The sequence below is a fragment of the Ammospiza nelsoni genome, chromosome 5 (assembly GCF_027579445.1).
Source record: "Ammospiza nelsoni isolate bAmmNel1 chromosome 5, bAmmNel1.pri, whole genome shotgun sequence".
Classification (NCBI taxonomy): Eukaryota; Metazoa; Chordata; class Aves; order Passeriformes; family Passerellidae; genus Ammospiza; species Ammospiza nelsoni.
Genome location: NC_080637.1, coordinates 51,246,846 through 51,271,943, shown reverse-complemented (window position 1 = coordinate 51,271,943; position 25,098 = coordinate 51,246,846). Strand labels below are relative to the sequence as shown.

The following is a 25,098-nucleotide window of genomic DNA, read 5'->3' as shown; positions in this document are numbered from 1 at the left end:
ACTCCCCTGTCACTTCCTTGACCTCTTCTGCTTCCCTGCCTCTGCAAGGAACTGAGATTTCAGGGAAACAGCAGCTGAATTCAAAGGATTGGGAGAGCTTTAGGTACATGTAAGGTACAGCCTCCCCTCAGTTTGGAAGCAATAGTGTGCATTTTGCAAGAAGCTAGAGAGTTGGAAAACGTGTGGAGATAAAAGCCTGTTCCCTTCATCCCTCCTCTGTTTCCTAGAAATCACAGGGACATCACGAGGTCAAGCTCAAAACTGCTCTTGCTTTGCAACTCCAGGCCCATGGAAGGAGTCCAAAGGGAGGTGATAGCCAAGCATATGTGGATGACAAGGGGAGCAGTAAAGTGCAGACAACCTCCCCGTCAGTCCCTCTAAAATCTCAAGGTGACTGGAGGGGAATAAAACAGAGAAAGAGCATTTTAACAACATCAAACTTTCTTGATGGGACATAGTGCAAATAGGAAAAATATTGGTCATGCTTTATAAAAGACAGGCTAACCTTCTAGGCTGCTTGGTGTGGGAGAAAAAAACCATGAGGACAGCAGACCCAAACTCTGTAAGTCTGTGTCCCAGGCATTCCAAGCAAGCTACTCATCTGTTGTGGAGGAAAGAGTCCCTTGTAGTGTTCTCTAGAAATTATAAATTATCTGACCTATACAGCAACTAAAAGAAAATAATCTTTCCTCACTCAAGCTACACAACTGCCCTAACTCAAATGGAGGAAAAATACCAGGAAGTTTGCCTGGAGTACCACTTCAGGATTCAATGCAGAAACAAATCTTCAAGTATGCACAGCGTAGGGCATCCAGGGACCAGAGAGCCACAGGCTGTGAGCAGGCCATCTCTGAGGGGGACGTGACATCTGAAGTTTCCCAGGCATTCCTGCGCTCACTTCTGTGGCCTCTGTCACTGCAGATCCTGGTCAGTGAGATAAACACCAACACCATCTTCAGGCCACTCTGAACTCTGCAAGGACAACATGGGAACCTCAGCATCGCTGGGTTTTGGTCCCTCAGTCCTTCAGAGGATGTTGGTCCTCTTTGTAACAGCAAGATCTGAGCAGGTCTTTGGCAACTGACAATCAGTGGGAGGCATGGGGATGGAAAAGGGATGCTGGAAAGGGCAGAATCCTGCTGTGGATCTCTGTTACAGTACTGTCACGAGAGCACCTATGGATTTCAGTGTGCAGCAAGAAAGGTTAAAGCTCATCCTTGGCATTAACAAGATGCTGCAGAGGACGAAGTGGTATCCCGTGATCTCTCATCAAGTGCTCCTGTGAGCCGTGGTGGCTGTCAGGGGGTCTGTCACCCGACAAGTCTGTGTGAGTGTAATCCTGGAGCAGCCCAGCCTGTACTGCGTGCTGCCGGAGCTCCTGGCTCCCCAGCAGCCCCTGCATTCGAACGTACCCCTGCTGGCAGGAGGGAGGCAGCTTCTGGTGGGTGAAGGCAAACAGGAAACAGGACTCTGCAGGGGAAAGGAGCAAAGGTTAGAGTCAGCAGAGACACCCCGTAGGGAAATACTCCCATAAACTTACAGGGACTTATTCAAAACAAAAGGCAGAAAGGATGAGGGAAGATGGCTGGAGTTTCCCACTTGCTCCCCTTCCCTGGGTGGCAGCACAGTAATAGATGTACTTCTGCAGAGCTCAGGAGATGCAGAGAGGGATCCCCAGTCTGCACACTGAGAGAAAAAGGAGCTGGATTTGAGCTTGCATCCATCTGGCATATTCTTTGTGCTACAAGATGGCTTCCCTCTGTGCACCACGTGGGCTTCCTGCAGGAGGGCCCCACACCAGTGTTAATACCAGGAAGGGAGGCAGCAGAGGCTCTTCACCTCTCACATCACAGCACTCCCATTTCCCATGGGAAAGCAATCCAATCACCAGTACATGAGATCTAGTACACAATGGCACAAAGACATGTTCAGATAATGAAGAAGAAAGGAAAGCTGCAGCTAGAAAAAGGATTGAACCCAACCTTATATGCCTTTCTCTAAGTCCTGGCATGCCTGGGCCAGTCTCCTTCTAATGGTGACAACAGCAAGGACTCTTTGGGAACATACACACAGAACAGCACTTTGTACCATCTGGTGAGTGCCTTGAGGAGGTGTGACTGATGGTGAGACACAAGCAGCTCACCACAGGGAGATCTCAGCTATTTACATAGGAGATCACTCCTGTCCCTTGTTCCTCACATTGCTCCTCCTCTTCCTGCCACTTCGACCCTGTGCACAAATTACCTGCAAAGAAATTGCGCAGGTCGGTGCCGAGGCAGTTCTCCAAAAACCGCCTCAGCGGCAGGATGTGAGCATTCGGGGCTGTCCAGTCTGTCAGAAAGTCCTCCACAATGTGATGGATGGCATTTGGCCGGGGCAGAGGCCAGTCTGGGGGACGGAGTCTCATCTCACGCTCTGCCAACACAACATTAAGGGAGGCTCTTAGAAGCAAAATGGCATTAAAAAGAGCTTGGGGAGTGGAAAGCAGCTGTGACAGCTGTTTCTGCTTTTGTCCTGACCTTTTAATCCATTACTTTCATTTGCAATCCCCTCTGCTAGCTCTGTCCTCAACAGCCCTGCCACTCCACAGCTGCCCTCTGTCCCTGTCTGTAGCATTCCTGTCATTTCACTCCCGTTCCCCTTGGGCAGGGACTGCCAGATGGGCTACGTTGTGTTTAGTGCTGCTACCCATCATGCTGATTTCCGAGAAGGCAAGCTGGACCCTAACCCTAGGTTTCTGGAGATGAAGATTTCAACAGTAATTTCCCAAGGAAGTCTACCCTAAGCCTGTTTGCTGCTGGATAGAACACTTCTCTTCAAATCCTTGCCTTTGGCTGCCTCTATGTCTGTGTGACCTCTCAGACCTGGGCCTGCCAGAGAGCAGCTTTTTCTTCGCAGCAAGATGGCCAAACAACAACACTCTCATCTGTCAGGTTCTGCAAAGTTCACATAGGGTGCCAGCCAAAGGGAAGAACTGTTCCTCTTTTTGGGCATGAGGAAATTTCCAGCACGCCTGTTTGTTCCTATTTTCAAACGTGACGTCTCTGGTCCAACCCTCCACCCCCTATATCGGTCTTATGGATGGAACTTTCTTGCCAACTCTCAGCTTCCTTTTCAGCTCATACCATGGTGGGAGGTGTCTCACAGGAAGGGGGAATAGTGCTTTCAGGTACCACCCCCACTCTGGCTCTGATTTATCTTTATCCCTCTTTGTTTTGGTTGTGTCACACAAGTAGCAGGAAAGCTTACCTGTTGGGAGGTGTTTGTAATAGTAAATAACAGGATGTAAAAAGTTGGACTGCCAGGCATGCTGCGCCTCTCCCACAGCACGGTTGTAGTAGAAGACATCCTTGTCAGCCCCAGAGAAATTCCTGCCATACTCCATAATGATGACAAAGAGCCCACTGCGAGCCTTTCTTCCCGTCTGCATTTCGAGCTCAGCCAGGACTCCAACAGGGTACTCTTCCAGGTATTCAAATGCTGTGGCATTCCTGTGAATTGAAACACCATTGGAATTTTCCACCAGAGAAAGCCAGCTGGGATCCAACCCACCCTCAGCTGGTCAAGGCTAAAGCCAAAAAGTCATCAGATAGTAATTTTGTTTGGTCATTACAAATCTGAGCTGGACTTGATGCAGAGCTTATAAAGGCTGCAGTTACTGTTACAAGACACCATTATTTTCCTAGATTATGGGAGTCTCTCTACAGTAGCACTGCTCAACAAAGTTTTTTTCCTGGGGTCAGTAAAAGAGTACTACACCTCTGAGCCTAGAGGGAAGGTCTGGACTGTTTCAGCCCTTTAAGAGGGAGAAACAGAGTGCACAATTGGGCACCAGTTGGAGCAGTAGTACAGGTTTGGGGTGGCTACCTATGCAATGGCAACATCCTTGGGCAGGAACAGCACAACTGGTGTAGGGGCAACATGGGAGGCAGTGGTAAAGAAACAGAAATGAAATTATGGAGCGCAGTGCTGGGAATAATTACTCACTCACTCTCTCAGCAGTATGATGTCAGCCAGGACACTGAACATCTGGTAGAGGCCTGAGGCCTCATTCACCCTCTTGATGATGGAATTGGTCAGCTGTGTAATAGGGTAGACTGTGGATGGCCAGGGGACACCATGGTGACGGTTTTCCAATAGGCGATGGACTGCCCGAGCTAAGACATGAACAGAAACAAAGACAGCTTATTTAACAAGGCAAGCTCCTGCTTTAAGAAATCCAATCTCTGTGCTGCAGCAGGAGGCAATAAACAACCTTTACAGCTCCTCTGAGCTCAGGATCTCCCACCCCAATCGCCAGTAACTGCAGTGGAGATCCCCTCAGAAAGCTGATGTGATGCTAAGTGGTGGGGGAGGGGCCGGGGGGTCCTTGGGGATATTTCATTACTTCTCAGCACTCCTTTAATGATAAGGATGGGCACACACACATAAAGAAGGAAATTCTCTCTACTGCCCACAGCTGCTGGGTTTTAACTCCACAGCACAGACCTCTCACCCACAGCCTGTCACAAGGCAGAGCGTCTGGCAGGAAGAAATCTATTGTGTTACATAAATAACAGACAGCGGGCAAGAGAGATACAAGACAAAACAAAGACAGACAACCAAAAACTTCATATATGACCCCAAGTCACTTCTCCTCCACTTCAGATGATGCAGCTGCAGCTTGACTGTGTTTTGTCCTTTTTATTGCCAAAACAAGACTAAGGGCAATCTCTTTCCAGCAGTAAGCTATGGATTGTTCCTTTGCAGGGAGGGAGGATTTCCACCTCTGCCCTTTCTGTACACCCCAGTACTCACTTGTATACCGGAATCCATGGATGAAGCCCCCAGCAGATTTCCTGAAGTCAACTGAATGGCTAGCAGTGCCAAGAACAAAGAGCCCCCGAGTGCCTCTAGACTCATAGCTGGGTTTGATTTGAGGATACTTCTTAATATTCCCTTTTCCTGGCATCATTCTCAGGGATCTGATATGCAAAAGAGAAGAGCAGGCTATCAGAAAGGACAGGAGTAGAAAAATAAAAAGGGTTTCTGATACACATTATTTTGCAGCCACTGCAAGATTCTGCTTCATACCCCTGCTGCCTTCAGTGGAGTTTACTACTAAAATGAGGATCTTTGGAGGGTGTTCATCTCAAGATAGCCCTGGACAAGGTCTAATTCTCAGCTGAGCCACTAACAATGAATTTTGGAAGACAGTGAAGTTAGCAGTATCATTTTCAACTGCAGGATGTACCAAGGTGGAATGAAGGTTGCATCCTCAGAGAATTTTTTTTCCTCGACAAAACCTTTTTGTAGCAATCTGCACCTTTATCATCCTCATTTCAGAAAAAAACCCCAAACATTGCTAGCCTTGTCCATGTGATCTGGCAGGTCAGGATGTTAAGTTCTAAAGGTACAAGCTTTTCTGTGTCACTCAGGTCTCACTGCTTCCATCAGCACAGCCTTAAAGCCTGTTGGTCAGAGGGCAGTGACACACATTCCTGCTGGGACACAGCCTTACCTGCAGGATAAACAAAGGACTGTGCAGCACTAAGCAGCTCAGAGCACACGGAGGTCCAAGCAATGCTGCCAGGAGAAGACCTGTTCTTCCCTTTCCTCCCTACCCAGGCCCTTCATCCTAAATACCTTTTTTCATGGAGATCCTGGTTCTCCCTCACCTATTATAGATAGAGAAGTCAAACTTCCAGCCCAGGCAGCGGATGACACGGTCGTAAGGTGCGCGGGTGGCAAAGTTGTCCAGTTCATCCTGAGGGAGGGTGATGAAGTCGATGCCTGCGCTGATGTTCCTGTTCTCCAAGTAGAACCGCAGTGTGATGTGCAGCTTTCCCTTTTTGTCCTTAACGATAGCCAGATCTTCCAGGTCACCCTCCAGAAGCCCATCCAGAGATTTCAGCTGGTAGGTGTCCAGCAGGCCATTGTTAATTGCTCTATAGAAAATACAAGAATGTAAAGAAAGGAGGTTCTTAGCTTCTGAAAATGGGATAATTCATCAGGCATCCCAACTCCTCTTCAGTATAAGGGTTACTCCCAGAGTCTCAGGGCTCACAGGAACAGCAGAGGTAACATTGCCTGGCTGTCCTTGAAGGATGTAGCCAACCTCCTAACTTTCCTCTGTAACTAGAAGCAAGGGAATAACTTGAGAGCCAGTACATTTTAAAGATTATAGTTTCCAAGCAGACATGTTTCTATTTTAGGTCCTAAAAAGCTCTCACCAAGCCTCTGTGTTCAGCAGCTGCAACCTGGATTGCTTTAAAGCAAGGACCTATGGAAAGCCCCATGTTTTCCCTATGGCCCCCATGACCACAGCACCAGTCCAGCCTGGTGCCTGGGAACAGGAGCAGTTCCTTACCTCAGATCCCCGACATAGTGGGTGGCCCAGGAGAGGCGCACGCGGGAGCGGCTCACCATGTGGATGAAGTTCGTGACACCCAGGATGTTCTCTGCTGTCTCGAAGGCCGAGTTCCCTCGGCCCAGGATCAACACGGTTTGGCCAGTGAAGTCCTCCGGGTTGATGGACACGGTCTCGTAACCCTCAACATACTCTGAGCCAGGAAAGTTTACCACATTGGGAACCCACGTTCCAGCAGCAACCAACAAAGAGCTGCAAGAACAGGGACAGCACATGGAAATGCAGGAATTTCAGGAAAGGGGCTCCATCTCCTCATTCCTTCCTCCTCCCTCCTCCCACTGTGGAAGGTGGCTGCAATGTGACCCCCACAGTGACACTGGACCAGCTGCACAGGCCATGGTTTCAAGAGAAACCTCTACCTAGCTTCAACTAATGACATGCTCCTCTCTTCCCTATCCTCAGGACAACCAGGAACACTATTATATATAGCAACAGCCAGTGTGGGTGCTGTGTATATATGCATCTCCCTCGCCTGTTCATGAATGCAACTTCTACTCGTATGAACTCACTGACAGTATCACAGGTTGATTACATGTTGCATAAAAATGATTTGGATTTAAAATTTGAGTTGACATTTGGCAGAGCAGAAGTCATTTTTAAGACAGGAAATAGTTTTGATATTTTGAAATGTAACTGCCAGTCATAAAAATACATTAGCAACATCGCTAATTGTTAACCCCCAAAATAACTACAGTGATCTTTTTATATCACTCCATAAAAGCTTTTACTTGATTCTTGAGGAAGTTTTTGTGACTTAGATGGAAGCACCAGGCGGCTGAGGCAAGCAGCACTGCCTGCTGTCCCAGCCTTGCTTACACAGCGTCCCGAGAGCAGCTCGCTCGCGGTACGTGGGTGTCCGGGATTGCCTTCTGTCCCCTCGGAGCCTGCCAGCAGCACACCGGCAAGTGACAGCCAGCACGACCTGCTGTCGTAGACCTGAGACTCTCAGGAGAGGTGAGAAATATACTCCGTATGTTCACACGAGTAACTTCGAGGTTTTTAGGAACGGAGCTCAGTGGTGGTACGGGATACATACACGTAAATAGGACGAGTGGAAGGGGAATTCAGCGACCAGCAGCCCTGAGGGTTATTCTCACAGTCCTTGCCCTCCCCCAAAAACTCCCCACTTTCCTCTGCTTCCCCGCTGCCTGCTCCAGCTCTGTGCTAACCAAGGGCTTCATTTGTCTGGGACACACCCCTGAGCACATGCGGGAAAACGGGAGCAAGATGTCACTGCTCTGACTCAATCCAGTTTGTAATAAAGGCAGTGCTGACTGTGAGTACAACTGAGTTACTTTTTCCACAGACAGCAATTATCTAGTGATAAAACAAAAGCGCCTTCAAGCATACTTATCAAAGACAGACGCTGCAGTGATGGCCATGGCAGCCAATTTGTGTCTGCCCTCGCAACCTCCTCAGCTGCCCAAAGCAAAACACTGCTCGTGAATGGCAATGCCTTCCCAGGAGCAGTTATTCCACCCATCTGCCTGCCAATTCCTAAAAAATATTTTCTGCCCCTGATGGTGATTAAGGTTCTAAGAGGCTGTGAAATCTCCATCCTCGGAAATACTCATGCCTCAAAAGGGCAAAGCTCTGAGCTGCATGTCAAGCCCATTACCTGCACTTGTAGTTCTTCCTGTCCTGGTCGATCAGGAGAAAATAATGGCCGTTCCAGGCCTGCTCATTCTTCTCCAATGTCACATGGATGATGGCTGTGTTGTACTGAACCCGTAGCTTCAGCAGGGAAGCAAAATCCTCCAGGTAACGCACCATGGTGTCAGCGTTGGGGAAGAAATCGCGCGAGTAGCGTCGGAACAGCAGCCGCCGGTCGTGGCTGAGGAGCGAATTCCAGTCGTGTCGGAGGTTGAACTCGCTGTTGGACTTGCCCGTGTACTGCTTGTTGATGCTGATGAGTTTGCGGTGCCGAGGGTAGAGCGCGAAGAAGCTGCCGGGAGCATGGCTCCGCTCAAACACGATGTAGTCCCGGCCGGCTCTCTGAAGGAAATAGGCCGCCTGCAAGCCCGCGGGCCCGGCCCCGATGACGCAGTAGTCGTGGTACAGGAACGCGGCTCCACTCACCGCGCACAGGCCGCTGGCGTACATGGCCAGCCCCAGGAGCGTCCCGCAGACCGCCGGGGCCATGGCGGTGCTGGCGCAGCCGGCCCTGAAGGGAAGAAGACCGGGAGGCATCACCCTGGGGGCTGCAGCCTCCCCACAGGAGACCCCCGACCGCACCAGTCTTGGCCCACCGCCGCCCAGAGCCGGCCGCCATGACGTCCGCACACAGCGTGGCGAGTTGGAGCGAGGCCCTGCTCCCTGCCAGCCAATAGCAGCAGGGGTCCCGGGCCTTCCAGCCAATGGGCGCACAGCAGCCCCCGCCACACCACCCAGGTGGCAAGGTGGGGCAGCACCTGTGGACTGCTGGTCGCGAGCGCCTCTGCGCCTCACCAGCCAATGAGGACGGGCGGCGCAAGCCCCCCAGCCAATGGGAGAGGGAGTGCCCTGCGCTGCCCTGGCTCCCCCGCCAATACGGTCCCGCCCTGATGCCCCCGCCCCCGCCAAACGGCGCACGAGGCGCAGCGCACGTGACGCGCGGGCCCGCCACCGCCCGCCCGGGGCCGTACCTGCACCATGGAGCTCCCGCCGCTCCGCTCCGCTCCTCCCGCCCTCTCCCTCCTCCTTCCCGCGCTGTCCGGGCAGGGCAGGGCGGGGCGGCACGGCGCTGCCTCCCGCCCGCTGCGGGGGCGAGCGAGGGGGGCGGCGCGCTCCCCGCGTCACGTGACGCCGCCACCGCCGCTTCCCGCCGCCGGCACCATGGCGGCGCGCGCACCACGTGTCCGGGGGCGGGCGGCGCTTAAAGGGGCAGGCGCGGGACGGAGCCGTGACCGCGGGGGACACTCGAACCAGGTACACACACACACACACACACACACAGAGCCGGCAGTCGGCAAAATCAACTTTATTCCGCTTTCCCCCGTTTATGATCGATGTGCAGCACAGCCGGGGCAAAGGTACAGTCACAGCCCAGCCCCGGGACTGGGGCTGCCCAGGCACTGCAGCCCCTCCCCTCGGTGCTGGTTGCAGGGTTCAGCTCTCTTCCTCTGAAAAAGAATAGAAGAAGAAATTAAGCAAATGCAGCTGGAGGAAGAAAACCCCAAAACTGAACCCTCGCTGTCAAGGAAATGCCACAAGGAACACAAAAAACCAAGGCTGTCACTTTGGGAGATTCATCCCACCTCCAACTGTCTCCTTGCCTCTGTCCAGCTTCCCAACAAACCTGCCCATCAGCCAAGACCACACACTCGTCATAAACAATTTACATTCCTAAACAAATTACGCAGCAACCCAACTAACATTTCCATAATAAAATCCAGAGCAGCCGGGCTAAGCTTGCAGCCTAAAAATAATCTGGGAGATATTTTTTCTATCACAGAAGCAAGAGCTCTAGGATAAATGGTTTTCCTCTGTCAGTGAAGCACATACAGATCTCACATCAGAGATGGTTTTAGGCAGCAAAGGGAAGGCAGCAGTTGTCCACTGATGCTCCAAAACTCATATCCAGACCAGCCAGTGATTGCTCAGCTTCAAGAGTCACTTCAGAAAAGCCTTCACCACATTACCTCAATTGCGCTCTGTCACCACGCGTTTGAAATGTGTCACCTTATAGTCACTGCCATTTCTAAAACTGCAGTCAAAAAATATCCCAGTACCAACAGAAATCAGCACCCACCCACTCCTGCAGACCTTGGGGCTGCTGAATGAAGGGCTTCTTGGCAGGCTTCATTCTGCCAGGCAGTGCTCTGGATGTGGGACCTCCCCCCAAACCCTGCTAAAATCAGTCTTCATCGAGTATCTGTACAGAGGCACAACATCTGCATCTCCAATTCTGCGCTGTTCTTCTTCCAGCTGAGTACTCCCAATGTCACCCACACCTTTTCAACAGAGTCCCATCCTTGGGACCACACATTCTCCAGCCCCATTCCTCTCCTGCCATTGCACTGGTCAGATCTGACCCTTTAACTCTGGTCTTAATCATACATAACCCCGTTTCATCCAGACTAGAACATCACTTTAAAGCATAAAGCACCAAGTAGGCTACAAACCTTCCTCTTCCTCTTCTTCCTCCTCATCCTCCTCATCTTCATCAGAGCTAAAGGTGCCATCAGGCAAACTGTAGATGCGGATCACCTGCTTGTTGGGGTCCTTGAGGATGAGGTACTTCCCCTCATCCAGCTTCATGCAGATGTCAATGACACATCGCAGGATGCCCCAGGCGTTCTCTATGCTCAGATTAATCTGGCTAGCAAATTCATTTGGCTTAAACTGCTGTGTGCCCAGGATCACGTGGCGGGCAGAATCCTTCACGTGGTAACGGGATACGTACCTAGGGGGCAAGAAGAAACCACAAGGGTATCAGGAGATTACACCCAGACAGCAGAACACCAGCAAGAAAAGCAGCGTGATCATCTTATTTTTGTCTTCTGGGCTGAAAAATCCTAATACTCCAACACTGAAAGCTAAGAGGATTTCTTGGCTACAAACTGTCAATCTGCAATGCACCTGGAAATCCCCAAATCGGATGGAGAGGTACAAAAGATAAAGAAGAATTAGCCCCACAGATAAAATTAAGAAATAGCACGATTAGCTGGGAGTTTGGAATGAAAAAGATGGAAAAGAATCAATTCTGTGTCTGTGGATAGAACTGAGCATGGCAGAATCACTAGAATTCATTTAGCAAAAGCCTCTAGTTCATTACCTGCAAAATCAGTATTCAACTGATTTTAAGCAGACAGTTTAAATCCCCCCACCACCTAATTTCTCAGTTACACGGCACTGAGGATCTCAATCAGATTCCTGACAGGCACCACAGTCACTGTATTTATTTCCCTTGTTGGTGACCACAGCAAAGAGGCTGAGAGCCCACACAGGCCACCTGTCCCTCCTGTGTGGGTCAGTCACAGCTGGATGCTGAGAGGAAGCAGCTTACACCAAGGCTGGTGCCCTCACCACAAGCTTTCCTTTTTTGGCCACTCAAACACTGGTGATTTTAGCATTACTTGTTCTGTAAACGCTTCACTCAGCCATACACCAAGTTTAATACTAGAAAATGCACCTGGAAGACATTTGGTGTGAACTGCTCCCCTTACCCGAGTTTAAGGTACTCTGATCCAGCCAGCAGTGCACAGCATGTCCAGCGGGCCAGCTTGTAGCTGTTGTTCTTCAGCTCCGTGGCAATGACAGCCCCTCTCTGAGAGTCCAGCTTCTGGCGCCAGTCCACCCCATTGCAATACTGAGAGGAGAATCAGAACCAGGTTCAGCCTGACAAGCCAGCAGCAGCCATCCCTTCAGCCACCTTGTTATCACATAGGGAAGCTGTCTAGCCTATGGTACCACCTGAGGGAGTGTGAAGTGCAGCCTACAGAGAAAGCTCTTGCACTGGGAAGGCAGAAATGCAAACAGCTGGGATTGCTCAACATTTGTGGCACTGGTTAGAAGGGGCAGTTCGTGAGGAAAGAATTCTAGAGAACCGTAAGAACAGACTGACTACTATGCTGAACACCCAGGGAGACAAAAGGGTTCAAGCCAGCTACCTCACATTTAGAGGAGAATCTCATCAGCATTGCTTGTCCACCAGAGTTATACTCCTTAGTGGAATGTAACACCCGGGGAACACGGCCAGATGTTTGTCTCATCTTCCCTGCTGTACCTGGCATGTCAGGCAGCAGTGAAGCAGTTAAGAGCTAGTTTGGGGATCCTGTTCTTCCTCACCCTCGAATCCCACTCGTTCAGTGTTTTGATGTTGATGAATGACACTTCTCCATTAGCTCCTGTCATCACTCCATCATGCTCGCAGCGGACAATGAGATCTATATCATCTCCCAGCTTCCACCTTCGGTACCTGCCAATAAACAATCCAGCTGGTTATTTCTGACCTTTGTTCTCTTCCAGATCCATGTAAGCATTCAGCAACATCCTTTTCTCCCTTATCTTTTCATTGTGAGGTCATCCATGGATCCCTCTGAAGGTAAAGCTTCTATCAATAACGCTCCCAACCTGTTTTGCCTCCGTGTCACACTGAAATCCTGCCCCCCTGCCAAATCTGGGCATCAGAAATATCAACTTACCTGTATGCAACAGAGGCTACTTCATTTTTATCCATGTCATCCTCCACAAAGGGGTTTGGGTTGGGAAACTTGTACTTCTCCTTTCCCTGAAGATGAAAACAGCAGAGCATGTTAGGAGACAGCTTTCCTCTATTGGAAAAATATTCTTTTACAGTAACAGTTGCTGATTTCCCTTATGTAGAGAAACACCAAAACATTAAGACAGCTGATGAAAGCCTCATGCCCACATTAGTCACAGCACTATAAGGAGTACTTGTACTGGCACTTAGGCTTCATTAAGTGTACTGAGAAGCCTGTCTACATCATCAACGGGAGTAGGATGATTTCCCTGTGAAATCAGGGTGAAAACCTTTCTACAACAAAGTCACACTGCTCACCAGAAATAATCCCACCTCTTTCAAAACTGAAAGACCACTGGTATAACACAACTGTCAATTAAAATGCTTCTGTTCTGTATTAAAGCAGCCTCAATGAAGTCTCCTCTTGAGATTCCGGAGCACAGACCCACTACTCATCACAGTTCCACCTTACCATCCTCAGACACTGCTGGGAGAAGTTATGATTGATGTAGGTAGCTTCCATGGCCAGGTTGCGTGGAGAATTAAAAGAGTTGCCTTCTTCCTGAGGTGGTTCATTGGCTGTTTCACTCACTGTCAGGAGGTCTGGGAAGAAAACCAGATGCAAATGGTTATACTTGGGGGAGTAATATGTCAGCTTTAATGAATTTCTAGCCCCACATCAGAGCAGATCAATACTGAAGTTCCCCACACAGCTATCATACATACTGCAGTAATAGGCTTGTTCAGGAGGCTCAGTGCAAACACCTAAATAAGCATGAAGAAAATTAGACCCTACAGCTGCAGAAATTCCTTTCAGGACTTTTTCTCACCAAAATCTGAGTTGTCCCTCTTGTCAAAGAAAAGCTTGGATCCAACTCTCTGGACAATGATATCCCAGGAATAAACAGAACGAGTGCAGCTCATCAGTGTGGCCAGGATGGCATCTGTGGCAAACACATTCCCTTGTGTCTTGGCCAGCTGTGAATATAGAAGGTGGAGAAAATGGTTTCAGCAATAAGAATAGATATCCCTTCCCTAGGTAGGACAAGAAGTGCTAGCAAACCAGATCACTGACTTCTTCTGCTGTTATGACTGAGAAAGCTGTACTGGTGAGTACCCCATCGACTGCCAGCAAAGTGTACTGTAGCACACAGCAATCCTGGCCCACCCTCACCCACACAAGGGGAAAGTAAGAAACTGCTATGAAATATTAATTCTGTTGGAAAATGCACAGCTTCTCACTGCAAATCAAGTCACAAAAAAGGAATGTCTGAGCCTTCCTCACCTTCAAAAGCAAGGCCCAAGGATTGTGTTTCTGACCTAAGTTTTCCTCCCAACATACCTCAAGTACTGGTCTGCTTGCCCTTCCAGAATTTTAGCTTTTCCTCGGCCAGTGTTCCTACCTCTGCATTAATCTAGCTCTGCCTTCCACCTCAGAAAAATACTGGTACCAGCTAATGCTTCTTGCTTTTGCCCTTTGGTCTGATGGTGACAGCTGGTCTCCAACAACAGCCCACACTGAGTTTCACAAACTGCTGCATACCTTTCGGATAACTGGGTCATCCGTAGTGGTGACGGTATGGAAGATGCGCTTAATGCTCCTCAGGAGTTTCTCATTCCTTGTTGTAATGCGGTCGAAGGCTTTGTCGTAGTACTCTAGGGCTCCACAGCACTCTCTGCAAAGATAAGAGGACCATCTGGATACCCCTCTTACAGATAACACCACCCATGACCCACACAGGGCCTGCTGGGTGTTCCATTACCTCCCCTTGGTTTTGGTACTTCAACGAGAACATTGGGACCAGGCAGGAGACCTCTGAGCTCCCGCTTTCCAAAAATCCTGTCACCTCAAGGAGCAAGCAAGGGCTGTCTTAGGAACTCACATGTCCTGTGGCTCTGACACCTCCAGATAGCGCATTTTCATCAGCCGAGGGAAATCCATCTCTTCCTTCACCTCCCAGTCGCTGCGAACTTCAACAGAGGAGTCACGAGGTTTCTGCTGCGCGGCCAGAGGGGGGACACGTACAGAGAGAAATGGAGACACATCAGGATTTGTGTGAGAGGAGCTGCCCTGTGAGTGCAGCCACAGAAACCTTACCGTCAGAGGGGGCACAATGCTCATCAGTTTGTCTACCTGTGATTTCTGGTCCCACTTCTGCCTCACTCCAAACTGCTTCTGAAACTTCTTCTGTAGGCGCAAACGATCTCTAAAATGACAAATGTGAGAAAAGCCGTGATTCCTATATGCCACAACCACTCCTCCACTTCCAAACCACTACCAGAGGAGCACTACTTTCAGACACCGAGCTGCTGAAACATTTGTTGAGCCATCTGTCGATCACGACGCCCAAGGCATTAAGAAGTCTGTTCTTTGCTCTGGGCAGCTCTTTATATAGTTCTACCTGAAGACTGAAATGCAGTTTTCAGAAAGGATATTCTCTCTTTAGAATGCCACCATTACTTTCTAAACACAACTAAAAAACTCTCCTAAATTATTAGGCAGCCATTTGAAATCCATGCTTTTAAGTACTACTGACACTAGAACAACACTGGACTCAAAACACCCTGAAATTCTTTGCTGACTGTTTGCTCCAGCAGATTCTGTTACTGTAAGTTTGCAAATTCATCAACAGTGTGTTCACACACTCCAACCCGAGCTCAGTATGCCCATCTCTGCAGGCTCACCTCTCCTTCTGCTTGGCACTCTTGGGCAGTGTCTGCATGCTGAACTGCAGCATGTTCCGACGGTCCTTGTCTCTCCGAAGGTTTCTCTGCAGAAATGACAGAAAGCAAAAGGAACAGATCAATTGGGAAGAATCCTGTGGGGCTGAAGCTCCCTCTGATCCCGTCTCAGGGACACCCTACCTGTGCAAACCTCATGCGGTTCCTCTGGTACGCCGTTTTCTGCGTCCGGGCCGTGTCCACCAGCTGGAAGCTGGTCTCATCCTCCTCGTGGAAATAGGCATATTGGCTTCCACCACCAAACTGTGACGAGTACTTGTCTGGGAACAAAACAAAGCAACTCAGCACCAAGGTCCTAAGGAAAACCCTGATGCTTTGCCTCTTTCTCTCCCCATCTGCCTTCACCAAAGTCTGATACCTAAACTAGGACTCCTGCCTTACACCTGCATGTCTACACTCCTTCCACACCTCCCGTGCAAGCCCAGGCAGTACAAAAACCCAGAGTAAGCCGCAAGGACAGGGAGAGTCCCACAGAGCTCTCCCAAGGGTAAAGCACACTTCCTAAAGTAAGCTGCCTGTCTTGCTGAGGCGTGCAGGTAATTACAGGGTGGCTATGAGACATGAAAGCAGGAACGACGCTTGGAAGGAAACTTTGCAGAAAATAAACCCCCGAAACAGCCAGCAGACCACACGTACTTGTGTATCTTTTATCCTGGTACGTGGCTCCTGTCCAATCGGCCACCTAAGAACGAGCACAAACAGTTAAAAGTAAGCATTAACACAACATATGCTCCATGTCTAATCCTTCTGACTCTCAGCTCTGCCTGCCAGCCCTGCTAGGTGTTCACAGTGTGTCAGGACGCACTGCCAAGGGTGCCGAGGAGCAGCCAGGGTAACAAAAGCGAGCACGGCAGGCAGCGTGCAGGGGGGCCCAGCACGGCACAGGTACCTTGCCCAGGCGGTCTCCTTTGCTGAACGGCTGGTAGGGCATGTCCTTGAACTGCTCGGGCACAGCACACGGGCCCCAGCCGGAGGGGTTGTCCTGGATCACGGGTGCCACAAACTTCGCCATTTTTTAATTTTCTAAAGGTGAAAAAATGAAAAAAAACCAAAAACTCTCAAACCCTCAGCTGCCGCACGGTGTGGCACCGCGACCTGAGGCCTTGCTTCGGCACAAGCCACCGCCAAGGGAAGGCGCCTCCGCCAACCAGGCCCGGGGAGGAAGGAAGGGTCCCGGTGGGCGCTGCGTGTGCCGGGGAAGGGCGGGGACGCGGCCCCACCGGAACCGGCGGGGCGGGGCCGAGGGGGGGGGGTCTCGGTACACGCGGGAGGTGCCGGCGCGGCAGGCGAGCGGCTCTGGTGCGACCCCAGCGCCTCTCTCACCTGCGCGGCCCCGGCGCAGCCCCGATGGCGGCGGATCCAGCGGCGGATCCGGGAGCGGCTCCGACGGCGGCGGCGGCGGGCGGGGAAAGGGCCGCGCGCAGCCCCGGCGCGCCCTTGACGTCAGCGCCGCGCGACGGCAGCGCCCTGCCGTAAAGGCAAAAAACCGCCAGCCCCGGAAAAGCGAGCACCAAGCGCGGCTGCCGTAAAGCGACAGCGTTGTCGCAAAATGTCAACTATTAAAAAAAAATTCTTAAGAGAAGTTGTTCTTTAATGTTTGATCTTTGTGTACTTTCAGCTCTGATCAACAAGAAAAGAGGTTTAATCTGTGGAACAGGAGCTGAGAAACAAGCTCCAAGTGATGTCCAGGTGTTAGAAAGACAAATTACTTGACAGTAGAACTGCCTTGTTAAGGTTTAGGGATCAACGTTTTTCAGTGACCTCAGGGGAGGTTAACAAAGCTTGGGAAGAGGGATGTACCACTGATAGTGGACATGAAGAATGCAGAATTTACAAGCCACAAAGACATTTGGCAGAACCCCCAAGGTAAGGAAGAAACTAATAAAGACATCTCAGCAACTGTGCTGAATCAGCTCCAACAGAGTAAAAGGTGATTCTGGCAGGGGGAGATCATGGCCACTGACCCAGGAAGCCAGCAGCTCGAAAGGAGAGACACACTGAGCATGCAGACTAATTAGCATGAGCAGGGAGAGGCCCATTAACCAATAGAAGACAGAATACTAATTTAAAAGATAACTAGGTAACTTGTAGCCAAGGGTCATTAATGCCTTCGTTTGCCAAAACGTATAAAGAGTGAGAAGTTTTGGTAGTTGTGCTGGCTTTGTGGATTTGCCAGCTAGCACCTCTTTCTATGCAGAACTGTAAATAAATCAAATATCTGGATTATGTGTGTGGATTGGCCTCTTGCAGACTCGGTGAAAAAAACAATTTTGGGACAATACAGTCATTTACCAAAATTTCATTCCTGCTTAATCGCCACTTAATAGAGAAAAAATATGCAGGAGTGGATGAGAGTGTTGTTAAGGATAGTGTAAATTTGCCCTGCTGATTAAAATGCTTGAGTTTGGCTTTTAAGTGTAAAAGCTGGGGGTGAGGTGTGACAAAAGCCATTCACTTTGTACCCAGATGTCATAAAGAGGAGGAAAACTTGGCTTTCTGTGTGTGCTGAAGGCTCAGCAGAGCACATCAGCTCAGACAGTGGTGGGGTTAGAAACATCTTCAGTGCTAATTATGGCTTAACTTCCTGGAACTATGGAACTTCTCTTGGCAGAGGTATTCAGCCCTGTGGTAGGCAAATGCCTGTTGGGAATCGTTTTGGTGTCAATGACATGCCTTTTTTTTTTTTTTTTTTTTTTTTTTTTTTTTTTTTTTCCTTTAGAAAAACTTGAGTTCAACTTAATTTACAAATCATGTATTGGAAAAATATTGATCCTCAGCTTAGTCAAATACAGATTTCAACTACTAATGTGCAGTTCCCATCTGGTTAAGTTTTCTGTACATACATATGATGGAGTTACTGTGAGGTCTGGCTGGTAAATTCCTGTTTTCCCAGATAAAAATGGAGATAGAGATTAAGAGATGACTTTGATAGAGAACAGACTTACAGGACTCTGGACAAGAAACATGTCAATAAAATCACATGCTAGGACAGGAAACATGACTTGATGGTGTGCTTCTTCCTTTTCTCACACACACAACTTCTTAAAATAAAAATTTATTCCAAACTCTGCAATGATGCTGTGGAAAATCAGGTACTTTTCAGGCTGTAGTTGTATGATCATTCAACCAGCATTTTGTTTTTAGAGGGTGTTACAAAAACCACTTGACTTTGAGAGTTAAAGATGGGTGAAGAATGGGAATTGCAGTTGCCCTTGCTATGTTCACAGTGTGATATTTGAGCTTTCCCATTGTTCCTGATGGCTTCCTTGGACCTGCTGGAGGCAGACCTAGGGCTGGAAGTTGGATTCAGCCCTACAGCCTCTCTAGGAGACCACGAACCAGTGATTTAATACAGCAGTGCCTTGGGTCCCTGTCTCTGTAATTGGGTTAGTATTTCTTCTCAGGGAATGAGGACAGTAAATCATTAAATCCCAAATGTTCTCATGCCAGAGTGATTGAAATTTTCTCTACCCCTAAAAAGAGCAGGATCTGGTTTACAAATCTCTTCAGCTCACAGGCTAAAAAACTCTTTAGAGAATTTTACTGAGTATCTTTTACCTAGGAAGAGTCCAGATCAATATTTTCCAGGCAGAGAGGTTGTGCATTTTCTTCTTTATTTTCCACTTGTGATTGCTCCTCGAGAAAGAACCGATGCTGCAGCGGTCTTTGCTTTGACAAGACACCCTGCCATTAATCACAAGTGGGATTATTAAAGTGCCTCTTCCCGCTAGCAAAAAAAAAAAAAATCCACTTATAGAAATACAGTTTATAAAATACAATTTGTAACTGTCTCACCTAAACAGCCTTTTTGGAGACAAACATCATTAGAGCTGGAACTGCCTGGCTTGTCACTTGCAGAGGCTCAGTGGGATGCCAGCTCCACAGTGCCTATCCCTTGTGCCCCCAAGCTGGCTTTGTGGGCTCAGAGGGACTCAGCTCAGGAGATGGTGAGGAAAAGAGGAAGAAGTTCCAAAGAGAGAAATAGACTTGGGAATGAAGGAATAAAGAGAAATAGACTGATAAAACAAAATCCTGTGCTTTCCTCCATTTCCTCTCCATTCCCGGGCCTGCGTGAGGTGCATGCAGAGAATGTAGTGCTGCTGCTGTCTACCAGAGATGGCAGATCATGTGCAGCTTGGTCTCAGCCCTTCGGATTTCCTTTTCTGGTGACACAGTTGGATATAGCTGTGGATTGGAGGAGATGGCATGCATAGGGAGTAGCTGCTGCCACTGGGATAAACACTCCCCTGGGCATGAATCCAACCTCCCATTTTCTTAGCAAGGAGAAGAAGAGTTCTATGAAAAAAAGAATACAGTTCTTAAGCAGGGGAGATTTTCTGCCACATTTAGAATCATAGAGTGTTAAGGGTTGGAAGGAACCTTAAAGATCCTCTAGTCCCAGCCACCCTTGCCATGGGCAGGGACACTTCCCACTAGACCAGATTGCCCAAGGCCTTATCCAACCTGGCCTTGAAGACTGCAAGGGTTGAGGCATGGACAGCTTCCCTGAGCAATCTGTTACAGTGTCTTCTCACCCTCACAGTGAACAATTTCTTTCTAATATCCAGCCTAAATTTCCCTCTTTCAATTTGTAGCCATTAGTCCTTGTTCTAACAGTACAGCCCTTGATGAAGAGCCCCTCCCTGGCTTCCTGGTAGTCCCTCTTCAGATACTGGAAGGTTGCTATGAGATCTCCATGAGATCTTCTCTTCTCCAGGGTGAACAGAACCAACTTTCTCAGCCTATCTCAGCTCACATTTCCTAGGAGAGGGAGCGGGTCTGTCCTACTTCCCACTTCACACCAAGCACTGCACCTCCCGTGTCCTGCTGGGGCCCTGGAGTTCTGTGTGCCTCTGCTCCTGTCCTGCTGACCCCACACTCTGCTGCTGCTGCCAACAGTTCCCCTCCTGGCCTCTGGTTTTCATGAAAGGCACGTGAAATACATCGCTGCCTGGAAAAATACTCCAAATACACTTGCCTTGCAATCATTTGATCCTTGATCCATAATTTCAGTTCATCAGTTAATTAGTCATTTAATCAGTTAATAAGACTAATCACTCTTCCCTGGAAGATGCTCATGAGAACAGCCAGGATAAATTGCTCCCATCTGTTTCTCTGTTCTTGTCTCCCACTTCTCTGGCTTTGGGCTCTGTGCTGGTGTTTGCAGGCCCATAAAACAGGGACTCATTCCAGCACCTTAGATGTTCCAGTCCAAAACCTTCTCTGCCATCCATCTCCTCTGCAGTTTGGGGCTCGCTGGAGAACTGTCACCCCCTGAGCTGGCGCTGTGTTGAGCAGCCTCCTTCTGCTGAGAGAGGATAATACACAGCTCAGGCCATATTACCGGGGCTTGCCAGGTTTAAGTGAAGGACAGCATGTCCAAGCACCCAACCTGTTAGGGACCTTTCCTAGAAAATAGATCACCTCTGCCTTGAAAAAGCTTTGGAAAGCCTTAAGATGGGTTGCTTTCCAGCTTGTATGATGGTGCTTCCAATCAAAGAGGCAACTGAGGATTGGAAGACTAATGTTCACATTAAAGCACCATTTCCCAGTAGTTCTTTTTTCTCATTCTTATAAGAAATGCATCAAAAATAGACAGTTGGGTTCCTGTTCCTCACTAAAGACCAAACACACCGTATGCCTGTGCCATATGCTTAGTCTCCACTGCCCCGTGCTTCTTGACAAAGCCAGAAACCAAGGGAAATAGTCTTCAGCCTTAACACCTTCCCACTGTGGGGAGCCCTGATGTTCACACACACCTCAGGTCAGGTTCCTCTTCCGCAGTCATTGTCATCATCTTTAAAGCAGCAAAGCTTACTCCTGGCTCCAGGGCTTTTGTTGTAACCAATTTTGGCCAAGTATGAACTGGCTCATGCCCCAGACTGATGTTCACAGGCTGGGAAGCCCTCCTTCCTTCCCTGTCCCTCCCCTTTGCATCCTGTCTTTTCCATGCACTTTTATCTGCCTCCTCAGCCTGCTGTTCTCTCAGGCCAGGTCTTTGCTGCAATGCTTGGCCTCCTTTCCAAGAGCTTCATTCTACTTGCTGTTGTCCTGGTTGCTGAACTATAAACCTGTCCTCTCGTCTGGTGGTTGCTCACCAGCTTTGTCAAGGAAATTCTTGGTTGGATTTCCAGGAAAATTCTTGATTGAATTTTCAGGAACCCTGGAAAAATGGCCACAAAACAGTGTTACAGTGTATGTGCAGTGAATCTGATTTTTAATTTGCTGCCTGTGCAGTCTGGTGGGGCTGGGAGCAGGTGGCACCTGGCAGATTTGCTGTGTGTGTTCAGACCAGCCCTGGCTGTCCAGTAAGGTCCACACAAGGAATGTGCTGAGTTGTTCTTGGTAGCAGATAGTGCTTTCACTGTGAGGCTTTTCCCCTCTTCCTCCTCCTGCGGTGCTGAGCTCTCCCTGGCTACTGGGCTGGATTGTCTTGCCCTCACAGACAAACAGAAACTGAGCAAGGACACACTTCCCCTTCTTAAACTACACCGCTTCTGTAGGCTGGGCTCAGAGCTGTCTGCTCCTTCCATGCTACCAGGAAAACCACAAAATGTGATGTATCCAAAAATTGTCTTTCTGTGAATTAGTGTTGTCTCTTGCCTTTTTTGACTATTTTTGCCACCAGTGTCAGACCTCTCCCAAGGTTTCTGTAGCTTTGACCACCAGGGTCTGGACCACATGAATTGATGAAGAGGCAGTGTGTGTGTCATGCTGCATCCTCACCCTTGGCTGCTGAGCACTGCCCTTTCCAGAGCTGCAGAAGGAGCCCTGGGCCCGCTGCCTCCCCTCAAAGTGCCAGCAAGATTGTCTCCTTTGATCTGCACTCAGTGCTGGATTTTATCCTAGCAGCCAACAGGCTAATTCCACAAGTTTATTCTACAAAGCTCAATTAGAGCAGCTGGCGCCAGCAGCGTCCCTGCTGGCTCCAAGCCTGCATCAGGAGAGGAAGGCTGGTGCACTGGCTGGGGTATGAGCCTGGGAGTCCACAGGCTCAGCTGCAAATCCCTGCTCTGTGGCTGTTTTCTAGGCCACACCAGAGAGCTTCTGCAGTGGGAGCTCGTCACCTCCATGCTGTGCAGGGAGGGACAACATTCCCTGCCTGACTGAAGGAGATACAAGCTATGGTGATGGGGAACTGTGTCAATAGAGGCTGCTGCTGCTGGGAAATGCTGCATAGATCCAGCCAGATCTACAGCAGGGAGGAGGATGTGGCCCTGGGCAGTGGAAGGCACACAATGCCTTCTCACCACTGAATTAGTGGTTTGCTTTTCACCTGCTGGAGCCCCGCTCTGTGCCCTGTGATTATCCAGTGCCTGAGTTGTATGCTGCACTGCCCTCAGAAAGGATCTCAGTGTGGGCAGAGCTATGGGCAACATGGGTTTTCTTCACAAGGGCCCTTGCCCAGCACAGAAGCACTCATGGTTATTTCCTTCAATATCATCACTGTTAGAGTAACTTCCATGGAAAATCAGAATCTTCTGGGGCTAAACATGCTGTGCAAATGCTCTTGCCTGGCTGGTCTCTTCTCTGGAAGGCTTAATGTTTATGCCAGCCAGGAAAAGAGGTCTAATAGAATATCAGGAGGCAGAAAAAGAGTGCAAGCAATTTCTGCTAGGAAACACAGTTGAACCCTATTTGCACAAGACCTACTTTCAAGGCAGTAAGGAGCCAAAAGCAGATGCTACCTCTGTATAACATACTGTTCCCTTCCCAGGGGCTGTCAGGAAGGTCCCCACAAAAGAGAAAGGCAGCAAGGGATAAGCAGCAGCCCAGCAAGTCCATGGTAGCCATTCCCTTCTCTGCTCCTTGGTAAATCAGAGACGAGGCTGGCCGACACGCTTGGCCGCGGACAAATGTGCCTCTCGGGGTACAGGGAGTGCGGAGGGTACAGGGAGTACGGAGCCTCGGGGCCATTCCTTCCTCTCCTCTTGAGCAGATTTCAGCGCCATCTGCTCTCTTCTGTCTTTGGAGGAGTCAGCCGGGTGCTTTTGTCCCTTCTGGCAAAGCTGTGCTGCGTATGTCCCCCATTGGGCAGCAGGTACCCCGAGGCAGCTGGGACGGATGCGCACTCTCAGCCTTGCTCCAGAAAGCTCCCACTGCAGCAGTCCAAGGTCTTTCTTTCTCTTCTTTTTCCTGTCTGCAGCCTGTTCCTCTGTATCAGGCACTTCCCAAGGTCACAGCTGACTCCCAAGGTCAGGCCCAGGCTTTGCACTTGGCCCCTGCTGTAGGGGATGGGAAGGGATTTTGGCTGGGAAGGAACCTTCCCTTCACCCCTTTTTCCCCAAAGGATCCACAAGCAGCACCAGGTACTCGAGGGAGAGTAGCAAGGGCAGAAGGAGACATGGGGCAGCCATGGGACTCTCTAGCCTTGGAAATGCTTTGTGGAATTATTCTTTTCTCTGCATGCATGAAATATTACCCTATTAAACACTCGTAGATGATCCCTAGCCAGGCACCAGTCAGAGCTGCAGATTTTGGAGTAGGAGAAGCAGGGGGACTTGCTGATGATAAGCAGCTTCCTGGGCCATGCTGCCTCCTACCTCATGGCCACACCAAGCTCACACTAAGAGCTCACTGTCTGCCATCCTCTCCTAAAATAATACCTGCCCCTGTGCTGGCTGGAGCCCATCACGGGTGGGTCTAAGCTGAACCCCCATGTAAATTATGTCCCTGTGTCCCCTCTGAGATACTGTCAGGAGAGGGGGAATGAGGGAAAGCAGGTAGTGAGGAGCCCTGGAAGAGTGGAAGAGTCCGCTGGCCACCCCTGTGCGCCAGGGGGACACCGGGCAAGGGTCCGAGCGCTGCATCTTCCCTGGAAGCTGTGGGGCTGCTCCAGCTCCCGCACAGTGCGGCTGTGAGGCTGCGCTGCTGTGCCGAGCTCGTCCCACGGGATGGCACTGCCTGCTCAGGAACAGGCAGCCCGGCCGGCGCTCCTGGTCGGCATAAATGCAGCAAATTAAACCGTGCTGGCAGATTCTGATTGACAGGTCCCTAGAGAGCAAAGTCCCTTGTTTTTTCCATCCCCGAGGGGATCAGGAGCAGCAGGAGGAGCAGCAGCAGAGAAAACCCTTTCCCGAGCCCGGTACTTTGCCCTTGTGGATCTGCTTCTGGGACTCAGCCCGCAGCCGTGCATCTTGACCCCTTTGCTGAAGCCGCGGGTGTCGGCCGGCCGGCTCCTCCGCTGCGGGCTCCGCAATGTCAGCCGCTGACCGCTGCAGAGGATGTGCCGAGCCCGCCGGGGCCCGGCCCTCGTGGTGTACATCAGCCGCGGCACCCTCGTCGCTCCGAGCCCAGGGTGCAAGGCCCGGAGGTTTCAATAAAGGGCAGGCGAAACGAGGCCAGCGGGCTTTGGCGTCATTCGCACGTTACTCCTCTCCGCGGTGTAAAATTGGCACAAGTGACAACGCTCTGCCAGAATGGTTCACGTCTGTGTTGGCTCTGCCAGAGCCAGGTCAAAGCTGGGATTTGCAGCCAGGAAGATGGAGGCAGTCACCCAATTTTTGCTGCTGCAGTTGTGGGAAGCAGCATGGCCCATTGGGGTGTCCTGGATCCTCTGGCAGGGTCCTCAGTGCGGCTCCCATGTTTGGCAGGTCCTCAGCACCCCTCTACGGGCCAGCAGCGGATGGCTTGAGAAGGCATAGTCACCATGGACACTGGGACATCACAGATGTTCTCCCTACCCTTGTGGGCAGAGATCCCCAGATAAAGGTGTTTTTACGGCCGTGTCTGGTGGCAGGACCCTGTTCCCTTTCGGGCTGGA

General features: G+C 50.1%; 2 protein-coding genes across 3 annotated transcripts; both read right to left on the bottom strand.

The window, feature by feature from the left end:
- Nucleotides 1-423: 423 nt before the first annotated feature.
- On the bottom strand, nucleotides 424-8,599 carry FOXRED2 (FAD dependent oxidoreductase domain containing 2). Its single transcript, XM_059472423.1, has 8 exons — nucleotides 8,028-8,599; nucleotides 6,350-6,601; nucleotides 5,658-5,927; nucleotides 4,798-4,964; nucleotides 3,992-4,157; nucleotides 3,250-3,491; nucleotides 2,245-2,415; nucleotides 424-1,470 (listed from the first exon to the last, which is right to left on the bottom strand). The coding sequence occupies exons 1-8, from the start codon at nucleotides 8,597-8,599 to the stop codon at nucleotides 1,205-1,207; spliced, it is 2,106 nt and encodes a 701-aa protein (XP_059328406.1). The 3' UTR covers nucleotides 424-1,204.
- A 753-nt stretch (nucleotides 8,600-9,352) lies between these two features.
- On the bottom strand, nucleotides 9,353-16,798 carry EIF3D (eukaryotic translation initiation factor 3 subunit D). Of its 2 annotated transcripts, none has more exons than XM_059472026.1 (15): nucleotides 16,659-16,798; nucleotides 16,225-16,358; nucleotides 15,972-16,017; nucleotides 15,459-15,595; nucleotides 15,279-15,364; nucleotides 14,728-14,800; nucleotides 14,477-14,592; nucleotides 14,137-14,269; nucleotides 13,424-13,571; nucleotides 13,066-13,196; nucleotides 12,535-12,620; nucleotides 12,179-12,308; nucleotides 11,557-11,699; nucleotides 10,513-10,793; nucleotides 9,353-9,510 (listed from the first exon to the last, which is right to left on the bottom strand). In XM_059472026.1, the coding sequence occupies exons 2-15, from the start codon at nucleotides 16,345-16,347 to the stop codon at nucleotides 9,497-9,499; spliced, it is 1,647 nt and encodes a 548-aa protein (XP_059328009.1). In that variant the 5' UTR covers nucleotides 16,348-16,358; nucleotides 16,659-16,798; the 3' UTR covers nucleotides 9,353-9,496. The 2 variants fall into 2 exon arrangements, with proteins under 2 accessions (XP_059328009.1, XP_059328010.1); XM_059472027.1 differs by having other exon boundaries at nucleotides 14,477-14,589.
- Nucleotides 16,799-25,098: the final 8,300 nt, after the last annotated feature.

Bases quoted from the DNA above. Each gene is read 5' to 3' on its own strand.
- FOXRED2 (XM_059472423.1), bottom strand. From the start codon at position 8,599: ATGCCTCCCGGTCTTCTTCCCTTCAGGGCCGGCTGCGCCAGCACCGCC. The intron at 6,602-8,027 runs GTAATGGGCTTG...CTGTTCTTGCAG, and splicing joins AGGAAGAACTACAAGTGCAG to CTCTTTGTTGGTTGCTGCTG. The intron at 3,492-3,991 runs GTGAGTGAGTAA...TTCAATTCACAG, and splicing joins GACATCATACTGCTGAGAGA to GAATGCCACAGCATTTGAAT.
- EIF3D (XM_059472026.1), bottom strand. From the start codon at position 16,347: ATGGCGAAGTTTGTGGCACCCGTGATCCAGGACAACCCCTCCGGCTGG. The intron at 14,593-14,727 runs GTAGACAAACTG...CTGGCCGCGCAG, and splicing joins AGTGGGACCAGAAATCACAG to CAGAAACCTCGTGACTCCTC. The intron at 12,621-13,065 runs GTAAGGTGGAAC...TTTCATCTTCAG, and splicing joins CCCAGCAGTGTCTGAGGATG to GGAAAGGAGAAGTACAAGTT.